At 45.2% G+C, this 18,109-nt stretch overlaps 1 protein-coding gene across 2 annotated transcripts; it reads left to right on the top strand.

Annotated features, from left to right (window-relative positions):
- The first annotated feature begins 1,242 nt into the window (after window positions 1–1,242).
- zgc:101731 (SNARE_SNAP25N and SNARE_SNAP23C domain-containing protein) lies at window positions 1,243–17,591 on the top strand. 2 transcript variants are annotated; one of them, XM_049577648.1, is made up of 8 exons: window positions 1,243–1,348; window positions 5,999–6,145; window positions 9,626–9,667; window positions 10,298–10,346; window positions 12,614–12,725; window positions 14,689–14,829; window positions 14,971–15,115; window positions 16,870–17,591. In XM_049577648.1, exons 2-8 carry the CDS (start codon window positions 6,074–6,076, stop codon window positions 16,933–16,935), a joined length of 627 nt encoding a protein of 208 aa, XP_049433605.1. In that variant the 5' UTR covers window positions 1,243–1,348; window positions 5,999–6,073; the 3' UTR covers window positions 16,936–17,591. The 2 variants fall into 2 exon arrangements, with proteins under 2 accessions (XP_049433605.1, XP_049433606.1); XM_049577649.1 differs by lacking the exon at window positions 1,243–1,348 and adding an exon at window positions 1,914–2,048.
- The last annotated feature ends 518 nt before the right edge of the window (window positions 17,592–18,109 follow it).

Genomic DNA, 18,109 nt, shown 5'->3' on the forward strand with positions numbered 1-18,109 from the left:
ACCAACATTGGTCCACAGGGGGAGCCACAGCGATCGGTCGCATTTTAGCCATTTTGAAGCATTTTTCTGTTGTTATAGCGCCACCCAGTTGCCAATTAGAGTTAAATTTCTCCAGTCACCTTGAGGCGTCCTGTTCTACATATCTACCAAGTTTAGTAAAAATCCATATGGCGGTTAGGCCTAGATAAGAAATGAGCTCTCTAGCGCCCCCATTTTGTTTGATGGGCTCAATAATGGAGGGGTCCCCTCAGATTATGTGTGGTCATATGCCTACAAAGTTGCGTGGTGATGGGTGAAACCCTTGAGATGTTCTACACCTTTATGTGATGAGCCACGCCCTCCACAATATTCATTGCCTTATAGAAGCTCAGTTTTAGGAAGTTTTCCAACTTTTGCCAAGAGGGAACTTTAGATATTGCTCCCTAGATTATGTTCACCCAGTTTCATGCAGATCGCTCAAACTTCCTAGGAAGAGATCCATTTGAAGTGTTTTTCAAAACATTCAAAATGGTGGAAAATCTATATAAGCGGAAGTTATGGGTTCTTGAGGCAAATGTGTTCCTCATGAGGAGAGGCATCTCTGTGCAAAGTTTCATGTCTCTACCACATACGGGGCATGAGATATGCCCATTCAAAGTTTGACATTTCAATGGGTTGTTATAGCGCCCCCCTTTGGCCAGTTGATGTAATATTGCTTCACAGAGTTTTCATCATTATATAGTAAGATAATAATAATAGTGAGGATCAAGACAGAATAAAAAATAATCAAATATAAAAGTCAACTTATTATATTTATCAACACATTTACAGTGACAGATGACTGTTGGTGTAAATCAGACCTTGATCAATAAAACATATTTATTTTCATATATTTCCATCAGATTTGATTGTTTCCCTGTAAAGGAGCAGCTCACAGTGTGTATCTGTGTGTGTGTGTGTGTGTGTGTGTGTGTGTGTGTGTGTGTGTGTGTGTGTGTGTGTGTGATGATAAGAGCTCTGAATCACTTCCTTTAAGCTGAGCTTCACCCTCAGCTTCATCAGGCTGGTTCTCAGCTGTTTCTGTCAGGCTGCATCACTGGACCATGAGCTGAGCAGACACATGTATGACGTATGACACATGTCCAGCACCTGAGAACACAGTTTATCTTTCATGTAGTATCTGGTGTCTTTATAACTTCACTGTGGCGACGCTGCGTTTGTTGGGGGGCGGGGCCTGTGTGGGTGAGGGGGCGGGGCATATAGGGCAGAGATGCTGAGGAGCGACACAACAGGTTAGTGCCGCACAGTGCGGAGGGGTACATGCGGACAGACTGCACACTAACTCAGAGTGAAGAGGAGCTGGTGAAAGGTAGGTTTGACTTTATTCATCAACATCTGAGGGGTTTTTATTCTTATCATATAAAGCATGATGTCATCAGAGTCCATCCGCCCGCGCGTGTCTCACCTCACTTGATTCTTGTCTTTAGTTGTGAAGTGAGAAGGAAAAGAAGCAGCTGAGTCTGAAACGCTGGTTTAAAGACTGAAACAAGAACTGAAGTCAGACTGAACTAACACACAAGCAAAGTGAGCATGAGTTTAATGAGCAGCGTCACTGGATGATGCTCCAGAAGCTGCACGTCAGATTTTGTTTATCACAGATCAATACCTCCTGACTCATCATCACATATCAGCTGTTATATTCACAACCTGCTCAGAGTTCCTCCTGCACGGTCACACACACACACACACACACACACACACACACACACACACACACAGTGCAGATGTTAAAGTGTAAAACATGCAGCACTGGGAGTGTGTGTGTGTGTGTGTGTGTGAGGTGGGGCTGGAGCAGAGCGTGTAGGTGACGTCATAATGTGCAGCAGGTGGCAGGAAGGCTTCATTGTTTACTATGTGCCTGCTCACTGGTCGCCCAGCTGTGAGATGTTGACTCTGTGCCACCACGCTGGGCTGGTGTCACAGAGTCAGTCTGAGGGATGAACTTTGTGAAAGACAGCTGTCGTCTCATTGGCCGAGACTGATGACACGTGACGTCACTGAGGAACAAGGTGAGAGCTGAATCTGGTTTAAAGGTTAACACTGGTGTGTTTATAACCTGGGTCCTGTTTTTGTTTCTTTAATGATGAACGTAAACAACAGGTTTTTTAAAGTGGTCATGATGTGCACGTAGCTGTTTACATCAGTTGTGGACATGAGACGCTCTCAGTGACGTCATCTCACGGCGCCCTCTTCTTCTACGGGTGTTCTTTTGCGTTTTTATTTTTATTTTTCGCGAGGAGTGCCACCTACTGCTCCACCTGCTGACTCCCAATACTCGCAAAACAATAATGAATGGAAACGTGCATACATTTGCATTTTCACAAAATTCGCTTAAAGTTTGCGACACATTTGGATGGACAGCCAGTCACAGTGAAATTTAAGGTGTGCTGATGGATTCACGTCATCAACTCATGCATTGAGTAACATTACAAGTTAACGTTGAGCTTGGGTGAGTGGGCGGAGCTGTGAGGAGAGTGTGCGACAGGTGAGATGGACGCTGGCGTTCTGTAACTTGACCCTGTATCAATATGAACGGTGTTGTCGAAATCTATTATCTTGACAATACATCAGTATATTGTACATAGTCATTCTGTGTGGCGTCTCTAGGTGTCACGCCGTCCTCCGTCCCGTCCACCTCCTGGTGACAGAGTCAGCTCAGATACTGCGTCACTTCAGGAGCACAGGAAACACACAAATATATCTGTGGTGCAGAAGCTGAGCTCAACTGTCTCACTGAGAGATTTAATGTCAGAAAAATACCACACGTTTGACGATGTAAGAATTTACCTTAGTATCTCTGTACACTGAGTATCTTTGGATGCATGTGGTAAGTGAGGCGGGCTCAGCACTGAGCAGTTCTCCAGGTTACAGCAGATATAATCATATTATTATTTAGTGACGGTCCCTCAGTGTGATTCCAGTTTGCTCCAAACAGCGTGGAGTCTTTCCTCTGCTGCCCCTCCTTCCTCGTCTTTATTCCAGCAGGTGGTGATTAGTGGTTAGGCCTAATTATGATGCTCCAGCATGATAACACAGTGTCTGAAAAGAAAAGTGTGTGTGTGTGTGTGTGTGTGTGTGTGTGTGTGTGTGTGTGTGTGTGTGTGTGTGGAGGAGCTGCAGTCAGGCAGGGGCCTGTTTTTATGGTACTGTGAGGACCAACCAACACCTGGTTGGACAGAGACATTGTGTCTGATCATCTGATCACAGAGGACAGATTCATCTTATGTGCAGTTTAGGTTTGGGAGTTTTGACAGCAGCCAGCTGTGCGTCAGTCAGGCAGATGTTGAAAACTCTTTATCTGTAATCAAACAGTGAATCTGGAATTCACTGATGCAGAATATCTTGTCTTCAAACAGACTCTGTATCGAACCAGGTCCAGTGAAATATTCTTAACAACATCTGGATATTTGAAGTCAGACTTTAACTGTGGAAACACAGCCCACATTCATTCATTCATTCATTCATTCATTCATTCATTTCACCTTTAACCAGTTGACATTTAACTTTGGGTCCAGAAACTCTGGAAAAGTTGTGATCCCAAACCAACAAGTCAACTTTATCTTTACAGCACATTTCATACGAGAAGCATGAACTCAGTGTGCTTCAGATACATCATACTGTAACTGACAGAAAATATCATTTAAGATAATAAAGTATTATAAAAACAAACAATAAAAAGCTTTTATTATTATTCTTAAAAAAAAGGGGGAAATAATAACAGTAATACTGCAGTTCGTCTAATGTCCACTAGAGGCTGGCTCCTACAGTGAGTCAGTCCCCACAGACCTCCATGTTAACATGTAGAAGTAAACATGTTTACAGCCTCGTACAAAAACAGTTTTGGTCTCTGTAGATAATTCCAACATTCATGACGACTGTACGAGGCTGAATTTATAAAACTCACCTGTTTGCATTTTATTAAGGCTTAGGGGGCGATCACACAGAAATGAGTCGCTAGAGACGCAGACGCTTCAAAAACACTTGAAACGCTGGAAGTGCTTATTCAATGCGCGCTAGCTACTGGCGCCTGACGCTCAAAAAGTTGAAAATATTTTAATGTTTCAGCATCTACGCGCGTCTAAAAAGACACCGGAAAAACAGCCGTCTAAAAAGACGCTTCAACGCCGGTCAGACGCGCCGTATCATAGGAAAACAATCGTTTCTAGCGTTTCATCTCAGTGTGATCGCTCCCTTAAAGATACGAATAATTAAGGGCAGACCTCTTTGAGTGACAGGCTGTCTGCTGATAGTGTCTTCAGCTCCTCCACAGCTCCGCCCTCTCGCCCAAATATGGTCACTTCTGGCTCCATAAAGCCGAGATAGCGATGGCTGAAACGCAGAAACACGAGTCTGCAAACCAGTGGGTGATGTCACGGTAGCTACGTCCATTATTTTACAGTCTGTGGAGAGATCCTTATTCAACCACTGAGAAACTGGGAATCTGCTGAGCAGCAGTTGGAGCACAAAGTAGAGAAGAGTCTTAGGGCCCGTCCCAGTACCCCCCCTTGGCCCTACCCCTTTTTGCGTGTAGGGGTAGGGGGCATAACGAGGGGTAGTGGGTATGAAACTAGCCCTTCAGAGCGAGGGATTTCAGATGCTGACTTGCCAGCGAGGGGTAGACGTCGCCATGGCTACCACCGAGCAAGAGACAGGGAAAAAAGTTCACACATAGCTAACGTTACTGTCGTTAGGTTGCTTGTTAGCTAGCTAGCTAGCTAGCTTGCACTATCTGGTGTCTGTCATCTGTCCTGTTCTGCAAAATTGTCGGACTTTTCACATTACGATAACACGCCAGCTAGCATAACTATGCTGCCTCGTAATGTTAGCTGGTTAGCTAGCTAGCAGAAGTCCCCTGTCGTCTGTCGTTCATCAAACAAAGCATGATGAATACAGCAAACGAGATCGGTAGAATGAACTCAACCAGAGACTCCATTGTAGATGTCGGTTGGAAATGTAGATGGCTCGCAGCTTCCTGTTTAAAATAGTTACGTATGCGTGAACGTAACCGACGCGGTGACGTAGTGAGTGGTGTCCCAATTCCTAGGGAAGGATTTTTACCCCTACCCCTCGCTGCTTCATTTCAAGGGCTAAGGGGTAGTGGACAGTGGGGGGTGTTGGGATTGGGCCTTAGAATGAGGACAAAGTGCAACTCCAACATAGACATGATAAACACCAGTAATGATCTGGGTCGCAAACAGACGTGTGTGTCAGCTAACAGGTGCAGTCACTGAGCTGAGCTGAGTCCAGTAAGCGATCGATAAGATGACCTGTTGACATATTTTACTGGCTACCAGCTCTGTAATGAACTGGTGTCCCTGGTGTCAACTGGTTGGTTGTCAGGGGAACTGGCTCCTGGGAGCCGACTGTCACTGACATTACTCTGTGGCTCCACCACACGCTCATTAGACTTTAAACTGTGGGGGTGTCGGTGGCTTAGTGGTAGAGCGGGCGCCCCATGTACAAGGCTGTTGCCGCAGCGGCTCGGGTTCGACTCCAGCCTGTGGCCCCTTGCTGCGTGTCACTCCCTCTCTCTCCCCTTCACACTTCCTCTTATCCATTAAAGGGTAAAAAAATGCCCCCCAAAAAATATCTTTAAAGACATTAAACTGTGTTCCTTCAGAGCCTTTATTATTGGATCAGCAGTTCTCAGCAGTGGAAATTTAAGATATCTGCAAAACAATTTCTCCTTTATTTGTTCACTAAAATTCAGTTCTGATGAGTTGCAAAGGAAGTGTAGACATTTGTCACCGGTCCAAACTGTATCTCGGGGATCATCAGCAGAATTCTACATATCTGAAATGACATTCAAACTGATGTATCAATAATTTAATTTTGACTCATCAGAGCTGAATTTTAGATCTCGAGTCCATTTATGATGTCTGTGAGGAGAAAAGCTCATCTCTCTGCTCACTCTGTTGTCAGTCATTAGAAATAATCGTGGTGTCACTCTGCTCTCCAGGTGCCAAAACCACCTGATGCTGCAGTCTAATCTGGACACCTGGGACTGAACACACACACACTCACAGGCGGCCACATGGCGTCAGACCCGCCCATCTTGACGGAGCAGCAGGAGCTGCAGAGGAGAGCCAATCAGGTCACAGATGAGGTAAGGAATGACTTTATTAAATATTAAAAACACATTTTTACAGGATGAATTTTTCCGTTCAGAATAACGGCGGAGGCGTCGGATGAACGCTGATGTTTTAACAGACTCTTGTGTTGTGAATGTGTTTGACCAGAGTCGCCATCTTCAACTCACTCACTGTGTTTTCATGAGTTCATAGAATCTAAGGCACAGAATGAAGTCTGCAGATGATTGGAGAAACTTTTAACCAATCACAGCCAGTGTTGGGCTCGTTACCCTAAACATGTGATGTGTGTGTCTCTGTGTGGATGTCAGGGTGATCACTGCTGAGTGTAGCTGAGGATAGAGAGATGTGTCTGACAGACGGAGAGTCACTCATGGAGCAACATTTCATCCACCACATATCCAACCACCAGCTTCATCACCTCTCTGTGTCTGCAGCTGTCCACCAGTTTGGCTTGTTTAGCCAGTGCAGAGCTACAGCCGACCTCTGCAGCCGAGGAGGGCTCACCTTTGGTGGGGTGTATTTCCTGGAGCTTCTCAGTGTTGTGCTGTGGGTCGTAGAGGTGTTTCAGACCGAAGGTTTGAGGGCGTGTTTTTCACAGTGGAAAGAGTTTTAGTGCGACTACCTGCAGCAGCAGAGTTCCTGTCGTCGTTCCTCCAGACAGAATCAAGTGACAGGAATATTTCCTGCTGCTGAACGTTTCCAACTAGCATGCTGTTTCATGATGCGCCTGCACAGTGCGATGATTTTGTTTGGTTTTGGAGTAACTGTAAAATTATTACTGACATTTCTTTAGTAATCAGTTACACTACTGCTTACTGGAAAAAGTAACAGCTGATCAATTCAAATCTAACGCTCTCTGCGTCTAACTCAGTGAATGAAGGGTTTATTTCGACCAAGCGCGAGGTGGTGATTGTGGGAACAGCGGACTAGCTACCTGGATAACAGAATGGTTCATTTCAACAGTGCTCTGAATTTAAGAATGGTCCAGTTTGTGCCAGAGTTCGCTCCAGCTCCGGTTCCAGTTTGCTCCGTATTACGTCCTATGACTTTACGCCCCGCGATTGATGTTACGTCCTTATGTTATTAACATAAAGTTACAGAGGTTAGGTTTAGGAAAAGAAACACGGTGAGGACGCACCTTAAAATCATTTAAAGTTCACACAGATCTGAACACGTGACTCCAAGACAAGGCCCCAGGTGAAAGTCTGTTTTTTTGTGACCCATCCGCCGCCCCAACCTGCCTCCTTACAAGCACACGGGACCACTTCCTGTTTACTGCCGTCAGCTCATTGGTCAAACCTTTCAAAATATGCGGGACATGTACAAAGTTTGGTGCATTACTTTTCGTAGGAAAACATACGAAAAATTTGTGAGAGCGGCCCGAACAACGTCATAACCTGACTGTTCTCAGGTTTTATACTTCTTAAAAAGGAAGGTGCTCATTTGGGTGTCAGGGCAGTTTGAAGAGGCCTTAAAACAGGTTTAATCAAAATGATTTGCACAGAAGTTCTTCCCTCTTCCAACACACCTTATAGCTGCTGAGCAAAGAACTCTTTTATCTCACAGGGATTTTAACAACGTCTGAAGACAGAAAGCACACACGATGTCCAACAACACACACGAGAGACGGGATCAGTGTTGCTCATGTTTCACAGCCTCTTTGAGTGCAGCGCTCTGCCTGATATGAGGGGAGTGTCTCTTTAAGGACACCTGGCTCACCTGGTTGCCATAGAGACAGCTGGTCTCCCAGTGTCTGCAGGGAAACATCAGGCCCGGAGGAGCTCATACACACCGCGGGGTTTAAAGGTTACTGCAGGTCAAAGCCATTTGGCACCTCATCATCTTCCTCGGTGGGGAAGTCCCCGGAGATTAACATGATATTTACACACACACACACACACACACACATACAGAGCAAGAGATGGAAAGACTTGGAGAGAGAATTTACAGTGTGAGCTCAATGCATCAGCACAGAGCGACAATGAAAGGTTCAGTCAACTTCATCTAAAGAACACGTCTGTTCACATGAGCGAGAGCCTGTCGTTCATTACTCAGATTCAGATTCAGATTTTCTTTATTGTCATTGCAACAAGTGCAATGAAAGGTAAGGTACAGGCCATTCAGTGCGAAAAAACAAAGCAAATATATAAAAACTTTGTGAAAATAAAAACACAAAAAGACAAGATAAAATTACAATAAATAGGCACAGTCTAAAAAGCACAGATTGAAAAGGGTATGTACATGAGGTGCAGAGAGGCTGTAGTGTGTATATATATACAGTGGATATAGCAGGATGAGTATTGCACAGAGGTAGTGTCAGTTGTATCAGTATATTGCACATATTACAGACAAGAGTTATGTATTTAAGGCTCTTACAGCGGTTGGAAAAAAGCTGTTTTTCAGTCTGTTTGTCCTGGTTGTGATGGCCCTGTACCGTCTGCCCGACGGCAGTAGCTCAAACAGGAAGTGGCCCGGATGGTAGGAGTCCTTCAGGATGGTGTTGGCTGTCCTGAGGCAGTAAGAGCCATGAAGGTCCTCCAGTGTGGGCAGAGGGCACCCAGTGACCTTCTGGAGTTCTTTCCTGTTTGCCACTGAGCAGCTGGCAAACCACGTACAGAGGCAGTATGGGAGGATGCTCTCCATGGTGGAACGGTAGAAAGACACAAGCAGTCTCTGGCTGATGTTGTTCTTCCTGAGGATTCTCAGGAAGTGGAGTCTTTTTTGTGCTTTCTTTACCAGCTGTGTAGTGTTCTTATTCCAGGTCAGCTTCTCCTCGATGTGGACTCCCAGAAAGCAGAAGTCACTGACCCTTTCTACACAGGTCCCACTGATGAGAATGGGCTGAATGTCCGTTTTGTTATTTCTGAAATCAAAGATGAGCTCCTTTGTTTTGGATGTGTTCAGGAGCAGGTTATTGTCTCTACACCACACAGTCAGCTGTTGCACCTCATCCCGGTAAGCGGACTCATCGCCTCCTGTGATGCAGCCTACCACTGTGGTATCGTCCGCATACTTAATGAAGGTGTTGCTGGTGTGGATGGGGGTGCAGTCTGAAGTGTGGAGGGTGAAAAGCAGGGGGCTCAGCACACAGCCTTGAGGGGAACCGGTGCTGAGTGTGAGGGGTGCGGAGGTGTGGGGGCCAATCCTGACCCGCTGTGGGCGCTATGTCAAAAAGTCCTTAATCCAGAGGCATGTGGATGAGGTAGACCGAGGTTCAGCAGTTTCCCCACTAGACAGTGCGGAAGGATTGTGTTGAATGCCGAACTAAAATCCACATACTCAGCTGTAAATCACCAGTTTCATCATGACACATTATCATATCGACTCTTTGGACATTGATACAATGTTTACTGATATCACAAAGTCTGCTATGATTCGAGTCTCTGTACTGAGATGTGTTCTTACCTGTGGACAACATACCTGTGTTCACATGTTCAGCTGACTGTGCACTGAATACCCTGTATGTTGAGGCGTCTGTTTTTTGTGTCTTTCAGTCCCTGGAGAGCACGAGGCGCATGATGCAGCTGGTTGAGGAGGTACACACACACACACACACACATGGATATATTTATATTTATGTAGCCAGAGTAGCCTGTGATAGTCTGGTGACCAGTCCAGGGTGCACACCGCCTCTCGCCCACTGTCAGCAGGGATCGGCTCACGACCCAGGACCAGGATGGGCAGTCACTGGTAATGAATGGATGAATGAATGAATATAGCTGGAGAACTGCTGAGGCCTGCAGCGATTACAAGTGTTAGAGACAGACAGTCAGCCTCGTTATGATGTTAGCATCATCATCTTTACATTAGCCGTCTGTGTTTCCACCCAGAGATGACTGTAAACAAGACGGATGCTGGATGTGATTAACTGGAAGCTGCTGGAAAGCAATTTTGGCTTTTGACATATTGAAAACAAAAGTGTGTGAGAGCAGAGACGACACGTGCCGGTGAGACAGTCAGACAAACGTGTACGGTAGTTAATGCCCCAAACTAAAACCTACGTGCTGCTGTTCATCTCGTCTGTCATCCAGCCGGTGTCACTTTCTTTCTATGAGCATAAATGTGTCTGCAGGATGAGTTTCACAGAACTGCACTGAGCCCAGTGGCTTCCTGGACCAAGTGAGAGCTCAGGTCAGCAGATGTGTTTTCTGTGCTCCTCTCTGCAGAGTAAAGACGCTGGGATCAGAGCCGTGGTCATGCTGGATGAACAAGGAGGTAACCAGCTCTGTTTGATTCTGCTTTCAGCCGTCTTCAGTGTTTTTCTCAGCTGTAACACAGAAAGGTTGCTGCTTCCAGGGCAGAGGGTCGGTATCGTTGCACTGCTTCAGTATTTAGGATATGTGCCCTGAGACTGAGTGAGAGTTTGCTTCTCACAACACAATCACCAGAAAAGAAGTGTTGCATTGTGCTGCAGACCTTGGATATTTCATATTTGTGTGTTATCATGTTGCATATATGTTGAAACTTAACCCATCAACAACACTCGGATTAACATGTGGTTAGATTTAGGCACAGGAAGCACCTGGATATGACCAGGAAAAGATCAGGTTTTGTTTTTAAATTCCCCAGTTTTGGCGTCACAGTTTTGGCAGGAAACAGAGCCATTTATTGTAAAAACAAAGCAAAAAACCCAGCAGCTTTTTGAGGCACTATCATGGCAGGAAATACAGTCATGTCTCGGTAAAAAACAACAGCTTTTCATGGCATTAACCCCGGTGGGAAAACAGATGTTTGCCGCTGGAAAACAGCCATGTGTTGCTAAATGAACACCCATGCTTGTGAGCATAAAAGCTGCTGTAATATAAGCCATGCATTACTCAAAACACCCAGAATATATATATATAACCCTAACCCACATTTTGGAGCTTGAAAGCTGCTAGAAAAACACCCATGTTTTGGTGCTAAAAAGTCATTGGAAAAACAGCCACTGCTCACTAAATCCACCCACATTTCAATGCTTAAAATCCTCTGGAAAAACAGCTGTAGGTTGCTAAAAAACACCCTCATTATAGGGCTAAAAAGCTGCTAGAAAAACAGCCACCGGTTGCTAAAACCACCCACATTTGGGTGCTATAAAGCTGCAGACAAAACAGCCAAGGGTCGCTAAAAAAACTCCCAGGTTTCACTGCTGTAAAAAGCTGCTAGAACAGCAGCCACCTCTCACTAAATCACCCACGTTTCAGGGCTAAAAAGCCTCTGGAAAAACAGCTGTAGGTTGCTAAAACACACCTGCATTTTGGCACAAAAAAGCCACTGGAAATTAATTTATGAGCTGCTAAAAAACACTCACACTACAGGGCTAAAAAGCTGCTAGAAAAACAGCCATGTTTTGGGGCTAAAAGTCCTGTGTACGTTTGCAAAGTGTGGAAATGCTCCATCTTCCTGCGCTGACTGGACTGCTCCTCAACGTCTTTCCCATCAGACCTTGGAGTCAGTTCCTGTCCTGTATGAAACCTGTTTCCTGCTCAGGCCGTCTCAGATTTGAGCTTTGATTTATCTGTACATATCGACCTGAACCTGCTCTAGACCAATCAGATCAGTGGTTTGAAACCATGTGCTGCACACTGTCCGTCTCTGTTGTTGTTCCGCCGCCATGAAACCCAGCAGCATGAACTCCTGTTCCTAACAGAGCAGCTGGAGCGTATTGAGGAGGGCATGGACTCCATCAACAGGGACATGAGGGAGGCCGAGAAGAACCTGACAGACATGGCCCAGTGCTGCGGTCTGTGTGTCTGGCCAATCAGGAAGTAGGTGCTGGTTTCCGGGATCCGCACCATCACCAGACTGGTGGCCTAAGAAACCTGTACTGGTGCCCAGTTTCATTCAAGGAGTGTGTTACTGGAATGTGGCTCTGCAATAAGAACACCATTTACTCCACATTAATCGACCCCTACACGTCACAGACCGACACACTGACGAGTGTATGATACACACGGGACGCATCACATGTGATGAAACTGGGCACTGAGGTCAGGGTGCAAACAGCTGGCACATCGATGCATATCTGGGCCCCATGTGGCCCCATGTGGCCCTGTTAGTTAGCACATAGTGACCTTATTTATGATTTGGGAGTGGATATCTTTGGTCTTCAGCTGTGGCGCTTTTAGAAAATACTCTGTGATTATTTTTTCTTTTTTTGGATTTTGTTTTGCCTCTCCTCCTCTGCTCCTCTCCTCCTCTGCTCCTCTCCTCCTCTGCTCCTCTCCCTCCACGTGTCCTGTTTCCTTTCTCCTCTTTTTGCTTTCCCTGCTGTTTCATCTCTCCTTTACCTCCTTCCTTTCTCCAACCCTCTCTACCTCCTTCTCCTCTCCACTTATACCATCACCTGCCTCTCCTCTCCCACCTCCTTCCTCTTTCCCACTTCACCCCCTCCGCCTTTCCCCTTCTTTTTCATGTCCACCTTTGCTCTTCCTTTCCTCCTCTTCCTCCTCCTCCTCTTCCTCCTCCTCCTCCTCCTCCTCCTCCTCCTTCTCCTCTCATAGAGCAGTTGGAGCGAATAGAGGAAGGCCTGGATCAGATCAACTCTGATATGAAGGAGGCCGAGAAAAACCTGACTGACCTGGGCAAGTGCTGTGGCCTCTGCTCCTGCGAGAAGTAGGTGGAGGTGTGTGCGTGTGTGTGTGTGTGTGTGTGTGACTGGTACACTGAGGTAAGTGAAAGATGATCCTCTAGAAGAAATAAGACTTATAGAAGATCATATTTTCTGTTTGATATCATTCTTATGAGACAGCAGACGTTTCAACACAGTCACCAGGATGAATGTTGGCATAGTCTGTTTTTGCAAACCATGGATACATTATATTTAGACGTCATTATGAAGGGTGGAAACTTTATGTTTCTTTCAATAACACTGTAGTTAATGTGTGTTTCAGTTTAGGCACAAAAACCACCTGGTCATGCTGAGGACGGGTGATGTCCACTTTTTGTGGGGTTACCCCGCCAGAACACAGCAGTGACTTGGAAAAAAAAATGTTTTGTTGTTTGCTGGTGTTGAACAGTGGTCTTTGGTTGGGCAGGCATGAAAACCATTTGGTTATGGTCAGGAGAAGATTATATTTAGGCTTGAAATATTCAGTTTTAGGGGCACAAACCCTGCTGGGAAATCAGCCATGTCTTGGTTAAAAAATCACAGCTTTCATGACATCACCTCAGCTGGAAAAACAGCAACAATTCACTACAAAACAACAGAGTTTGGTGCCTAAAACACTGTCAGAAACCCAGCAATGACTCGCTACATCACAGAGCGACAGGTTGCTGCAAAACACCCACATTTAGTGCTTAAAAAATGCTGGAAACACAGCGACAGGTCACTAGAAATTTAACACATTTCATGCCCCTAAATCTGCTGGAAACACAGCGACAGGTTGCTACAAAACACCCACATTTAGTGTTTAAAAATTGCTGGAATCACAGCAACAGGTCACGAGGAAAAACCCACATTTGGTGCCCAAAAAACGCTGGAAACACAGCTATGGGTTGCTGGAAAACACCTACATTTAGTGCTCAAAATTCTACTGCAAACACAATGACAGGTTGCAACAAAACACCAACATTTAGTGCTTAAAAATTGCTGGAAACACAGTCACTAGAAGTCACTAGAAAATACCTATGTTTGGTGCCTAAAAAAACACTGGACACACAGTGACAGGTTGCTACAAAACACCCACATTTAGTGCTTAAAAAAGGCTGGAAACACAAAGATGGGTCACTAGAAATTAAACACATTTCATGCCCCCAAATCTTCTGCAAACACAGCGACAGGTTGCTACAAAACACCCACATTTAGTGCTTAAAATCTGCTGGAAACACAGCGACAGGTTGCTACAAAACACCCACATTTAGTGCTTAAAATCTGCTGGAAACACAGCGACAGGTTGCTACAAAACACCCACATTTAGTGCTTAAAATCTGCTGCAAACACAGCGACAGGTTGCTACAAAACACCCACATTTAGTGCTTAAAATCTGCTGGAAACACAGCGACAGGTTGCTACAAAACACCCACATTTAGTGTTTAAAAGCCGTTGGACTGGTTTTGTTGTTCGTTGGTGTGCAGCTTGGCAGGTGTCTCCTAGCTGTCATCACCTCCACCTCCCATTGACACAGTAGCTCATACACTACATCACTTTATAAACGTTGACATGATGCGTATAAAATGTTCAAATGCAGTGTGTGTGTGTGGTTTGCAGGAACATCACATGCCAACATCTCCCTCAGACGACGGGGCCGGTAGTTTTCAGTCTTTGTTCATCAGGTGCTTTAGTTTCTTTTGTTGCCTGCTTGCTTTGCTGCTGTGTGGTGTTGTTTAAGTATCATCTGACAACCACTGTGTCATCTGTGCTGTATGAATGGACCACTGCTGTCTCCATACTGGGAGGGATCACATGTGTCCTGGTTGCAGATTGGAGAAATGACTCCAGAGCCTCTGTTGCTATGAAATAATAAGTCGTGTGGTGCAGCTGTGGGACCAGTATGGAGGGTGGTGTGTGTCACATTTAACAGGGAGAACTCATGATAAAAGGTCAGTCATGAGGTCGTCCTCTCCGTCTGTCCGTCAGGCTGAAGGCCTTCGAGGAGAGCGGAGCGTACAAGGCAGTGTGGGGCGGCGGTCAGGACGGCGTTGTGTCCAATCAGCCGCCATCGTCTCGAGTCATCGACGAGAGAGAGCAGATGATCATGAGCGGAGGATACATACGGAGGTAGAGGGAGTGTGTTGTTGTGTGGGAGAGGCAGCTGTGTAATGTAAGGTAACACCAGCAGCCCTCAGTCTCACGGGCAGCTGGCCAAACACAGCACATTAACACACACACACACACTCTTTATTCTGCTCCGTGTGTCAGGGTGACTAACGACGCCCGCGAGGACGAGATGGAGGAGAACCTGGCTCATGTCGGCAGCATCATCGGAAACCTGAAGAGCATGGCCCTGGATATGGGCAACGAGATCGACACGCAGAACGTCCAGATCGAACGCATCCAGGGAAAGGTACTGATGTCACATCCCAGCGCCTCACCAGGTGTCAACAAACATCACAGTGCGTCTCAGAACGCCGCCACGTATCTGCGAATATATAAACCACGTTCACAACATCTCCACAGTGCTGAGCAACCAGTGAGAAATGAAGAGTCTCACAGGTTAATAACCTTGGTGTCATGTTGACCTCAGCTCCACTGTCATGTTAATACTGTCATCATCATCTGAGACGTGTTGCTGAGGCTCTTTAGATCTCAGGATGATGCTGACACACTCTTTTATTTCATGACGACTGTGACGCTCACAGGAAAACCTAAAACACATCAATGACTGCAACTCCTCCGAAACACAGCTGACGTCAGCACGCTGACTCTCAGGGGAATTTAGAACTGATTTTAGAATAGTGACGCTTGTGTTTAAGGCTTCATGTGTTCACACACAGCGATGCCTCTCTGATATGGCTGTGAGCTCTGAGTCAGCTCGACCCCTGAGGTCACCTGGAACAGGTCACCTGGTACAGGTCACCTGGTACAGGTCACCTGGTACAGGTCACCTGGTTATTCCTCAGGTCTCCATGCATACAGGTGAAAGTTCCTTTAGTTTCTTTTCTGCTCCAAGCTGCTGGAACATTTCACCTGATGACATCAGGAGTGTCCAAACATCTTTTAAAGTTAAACTGAAGACATTTCTTTTTAGCCATGCATTCCAGTAGTTTGGTTTGACTATTATTTTATTTTTATTTTCTAAAATTTTGATTTAGTTTAGTTTTGTTTTAATTAATTAATTTTATCTTATTTTTTCATTCTATTTTTGTTTTGTTTTATTTAATTTATTTTTTTTATTTCTTTTTGTTTTGTTTTGTATACTATTTTATTTGATTGTTTATTTTATTTAATTTAATATAATTTATTTAATTCTATTTTATTTTGTTTTATCTTATTTTTATTTTTTAATTTCATTTTTGTTTTATTTTATTTTATTATTTGATTTCATTTTGTTTTGTTTTAATTTAATGTAATTTAATTCAATATAATTTATTTTATTTTATCTTATTTCATTTTACTCTATTTATTTTTTATTTTCATTATATTTCTCTTACCAGTTTTAACTCAGATGTACTTTTACCAGTTTATCCATCACTTAATCTTATTTTGTTGGTTTAACTTGTGTGTCATATTTTTGGGGCGATTTATTTTATTCAGTTTTGTTTCTTTTATATTGATTCTTACGTGTTATCTTCTTTTAATGATCTACTTTAGTTTCATTGCCTTGTTTAAATGTAAGAATGTTTATCAGGTCTTTTTTTTCTTCATCTTAATTATTATTCATGAGGTTTTATTCTTAGTTGTAATGATCTGGTCGGTTGCTGCTTTGTGATGCACATTTTAAACCCAAAGGTCAAAGGTCAGCTTGACTGTGACATCATCATGTTTTAACGTCATATCTCAGGAACAGAAGGGGAGACATTTGGTCAGATACTGAATTGGTGACTCTAATCTTGACACTGTGCTGATTGTATAGATCTTCTGTGTGTGTGAGGCGTCCTCCATGTTTTCACTGACACGTGACCAGAGCGTGGCGGCGAACAACCGCGGGCGGTACCTGTAACATTTCTCTCTCTGTTGTGACGTTTTCATCGCAGGTGTCCGCAGCCTGCTGTGTGTGCAGAGTGTTTGATGAGTCGCTGCAGTGACGCAAACTGTGATTTGAAAGATAAACAGTTCTTATCAACACTTCCTGTTTCTCTCCTCCGTCTGTCTCTGCAGGCCATTCTCAACGTCTCCCGCATCGACGCCGCCAACCAGAAAGCCAACAACCTCATGAGGCGATAGAGGAAGCGCTCCTTCATTTCTTTCCTCCTTATTCATCCTTCTAGTGATCACTGTGCTTCTGCATGCTGTGCCAAAGTGTTGCTGCTCGTACTCTCTGCTTCACACACCTCACTTATAGTGAGTGTTTCCTTCCTGTGATGTAATCGCTGTGATGTAATCGCTGTGCTGTTCCTTCAGGGACCAGAAGTCCTCGACTGTCAGTAGAGAGGTGTTCATTATGTGTGTGTTCCTATTTATTCTCACAGCGCTCAGACAGCTGATGTGTCATCTTGCTGCTTATTACTCAGCAGGGCTTTTGTCACTCTGTGTGTCACACTCGGGTGTTTCCCCTCGCCATGGCCTCTGCCGTCGTGGTCGTGCAGCACGGTTAGATCACAGGGCGCTTTAATGAGCCCTGTGGGGAGAGTGGGCCGCTGCAGCAGCCCCGTCACCACCAGCAGCAGCAGCAGAGAGCACAATCAACACAAATCAAGAAATGATTTCACCACAGCTCAACGTGTGGAGGACAACACTGCGAAAAGAAGCGGCGCCGTGGTGCCAGGCTGGGCCGGGGCGTGTCCAGCCAATGAGAGGCCTCTTTGCTTCCAGCGGGCTGATGATTAAAAGCATGACTGACTCTGTGTTTGTGGAATAAATGTCCAGATTTATTAAAGAAACAAAACTATCAACAAGCAGTTTGTTTCCTCATGTAAACACCAACACCCCCCCCCCCCCCCCCCCATCTGTGTGAAATGTCCCAAAGAGGCTGAAACACGAGCATGATGGCGCCCTCTGCAGGCGCAGCCGGGTATCGCACAGAGGAAGGAAACACGTATTTCCCCTCAGAGGCGGATCTCTGGCGACACCAAGCGGACAGAGATGGAACCTGCTCCTCTCGGCCTCTCCATCTTCTCCTCTTCTCCATGTTGAGTTAAAATGGTGGTGACATGACGACGTGTTGGTTTCAATCTCACATCCCGTCATCTGATGTCGTCACAGCCAAACTCACGTGGAACATTTATTAAATATGAACAGCTGTTTTCCTTCATAACCAATAACACATGAGCTGCTTGTGTTTACGTCACGATCGGTCCAGTGTGGAGCCACACTGAGCTGTGATGAGATTAATAAGATGTTGGTGCATGACCTCTGTTGACCTGAGCAGCCCTCGTGCGTGTTTACGCAGCAGGTTTAA

This window comes from Epinephelus fuscoguttatus, linkage group LG5, assembly GCF_011397635.1.
Source record: "Epinephelus fuscoguttatus linkage group LG5, E.fuscoguttatus.final_Chr_v1".
In the NCBI taxonomy this organism is placed as follows: Eukaryota; Metazoa; Chordata; class Actinopteri; order Perciformes; family Serranidae; genus Epinephelus; species Epinephelus fuscoguttatus.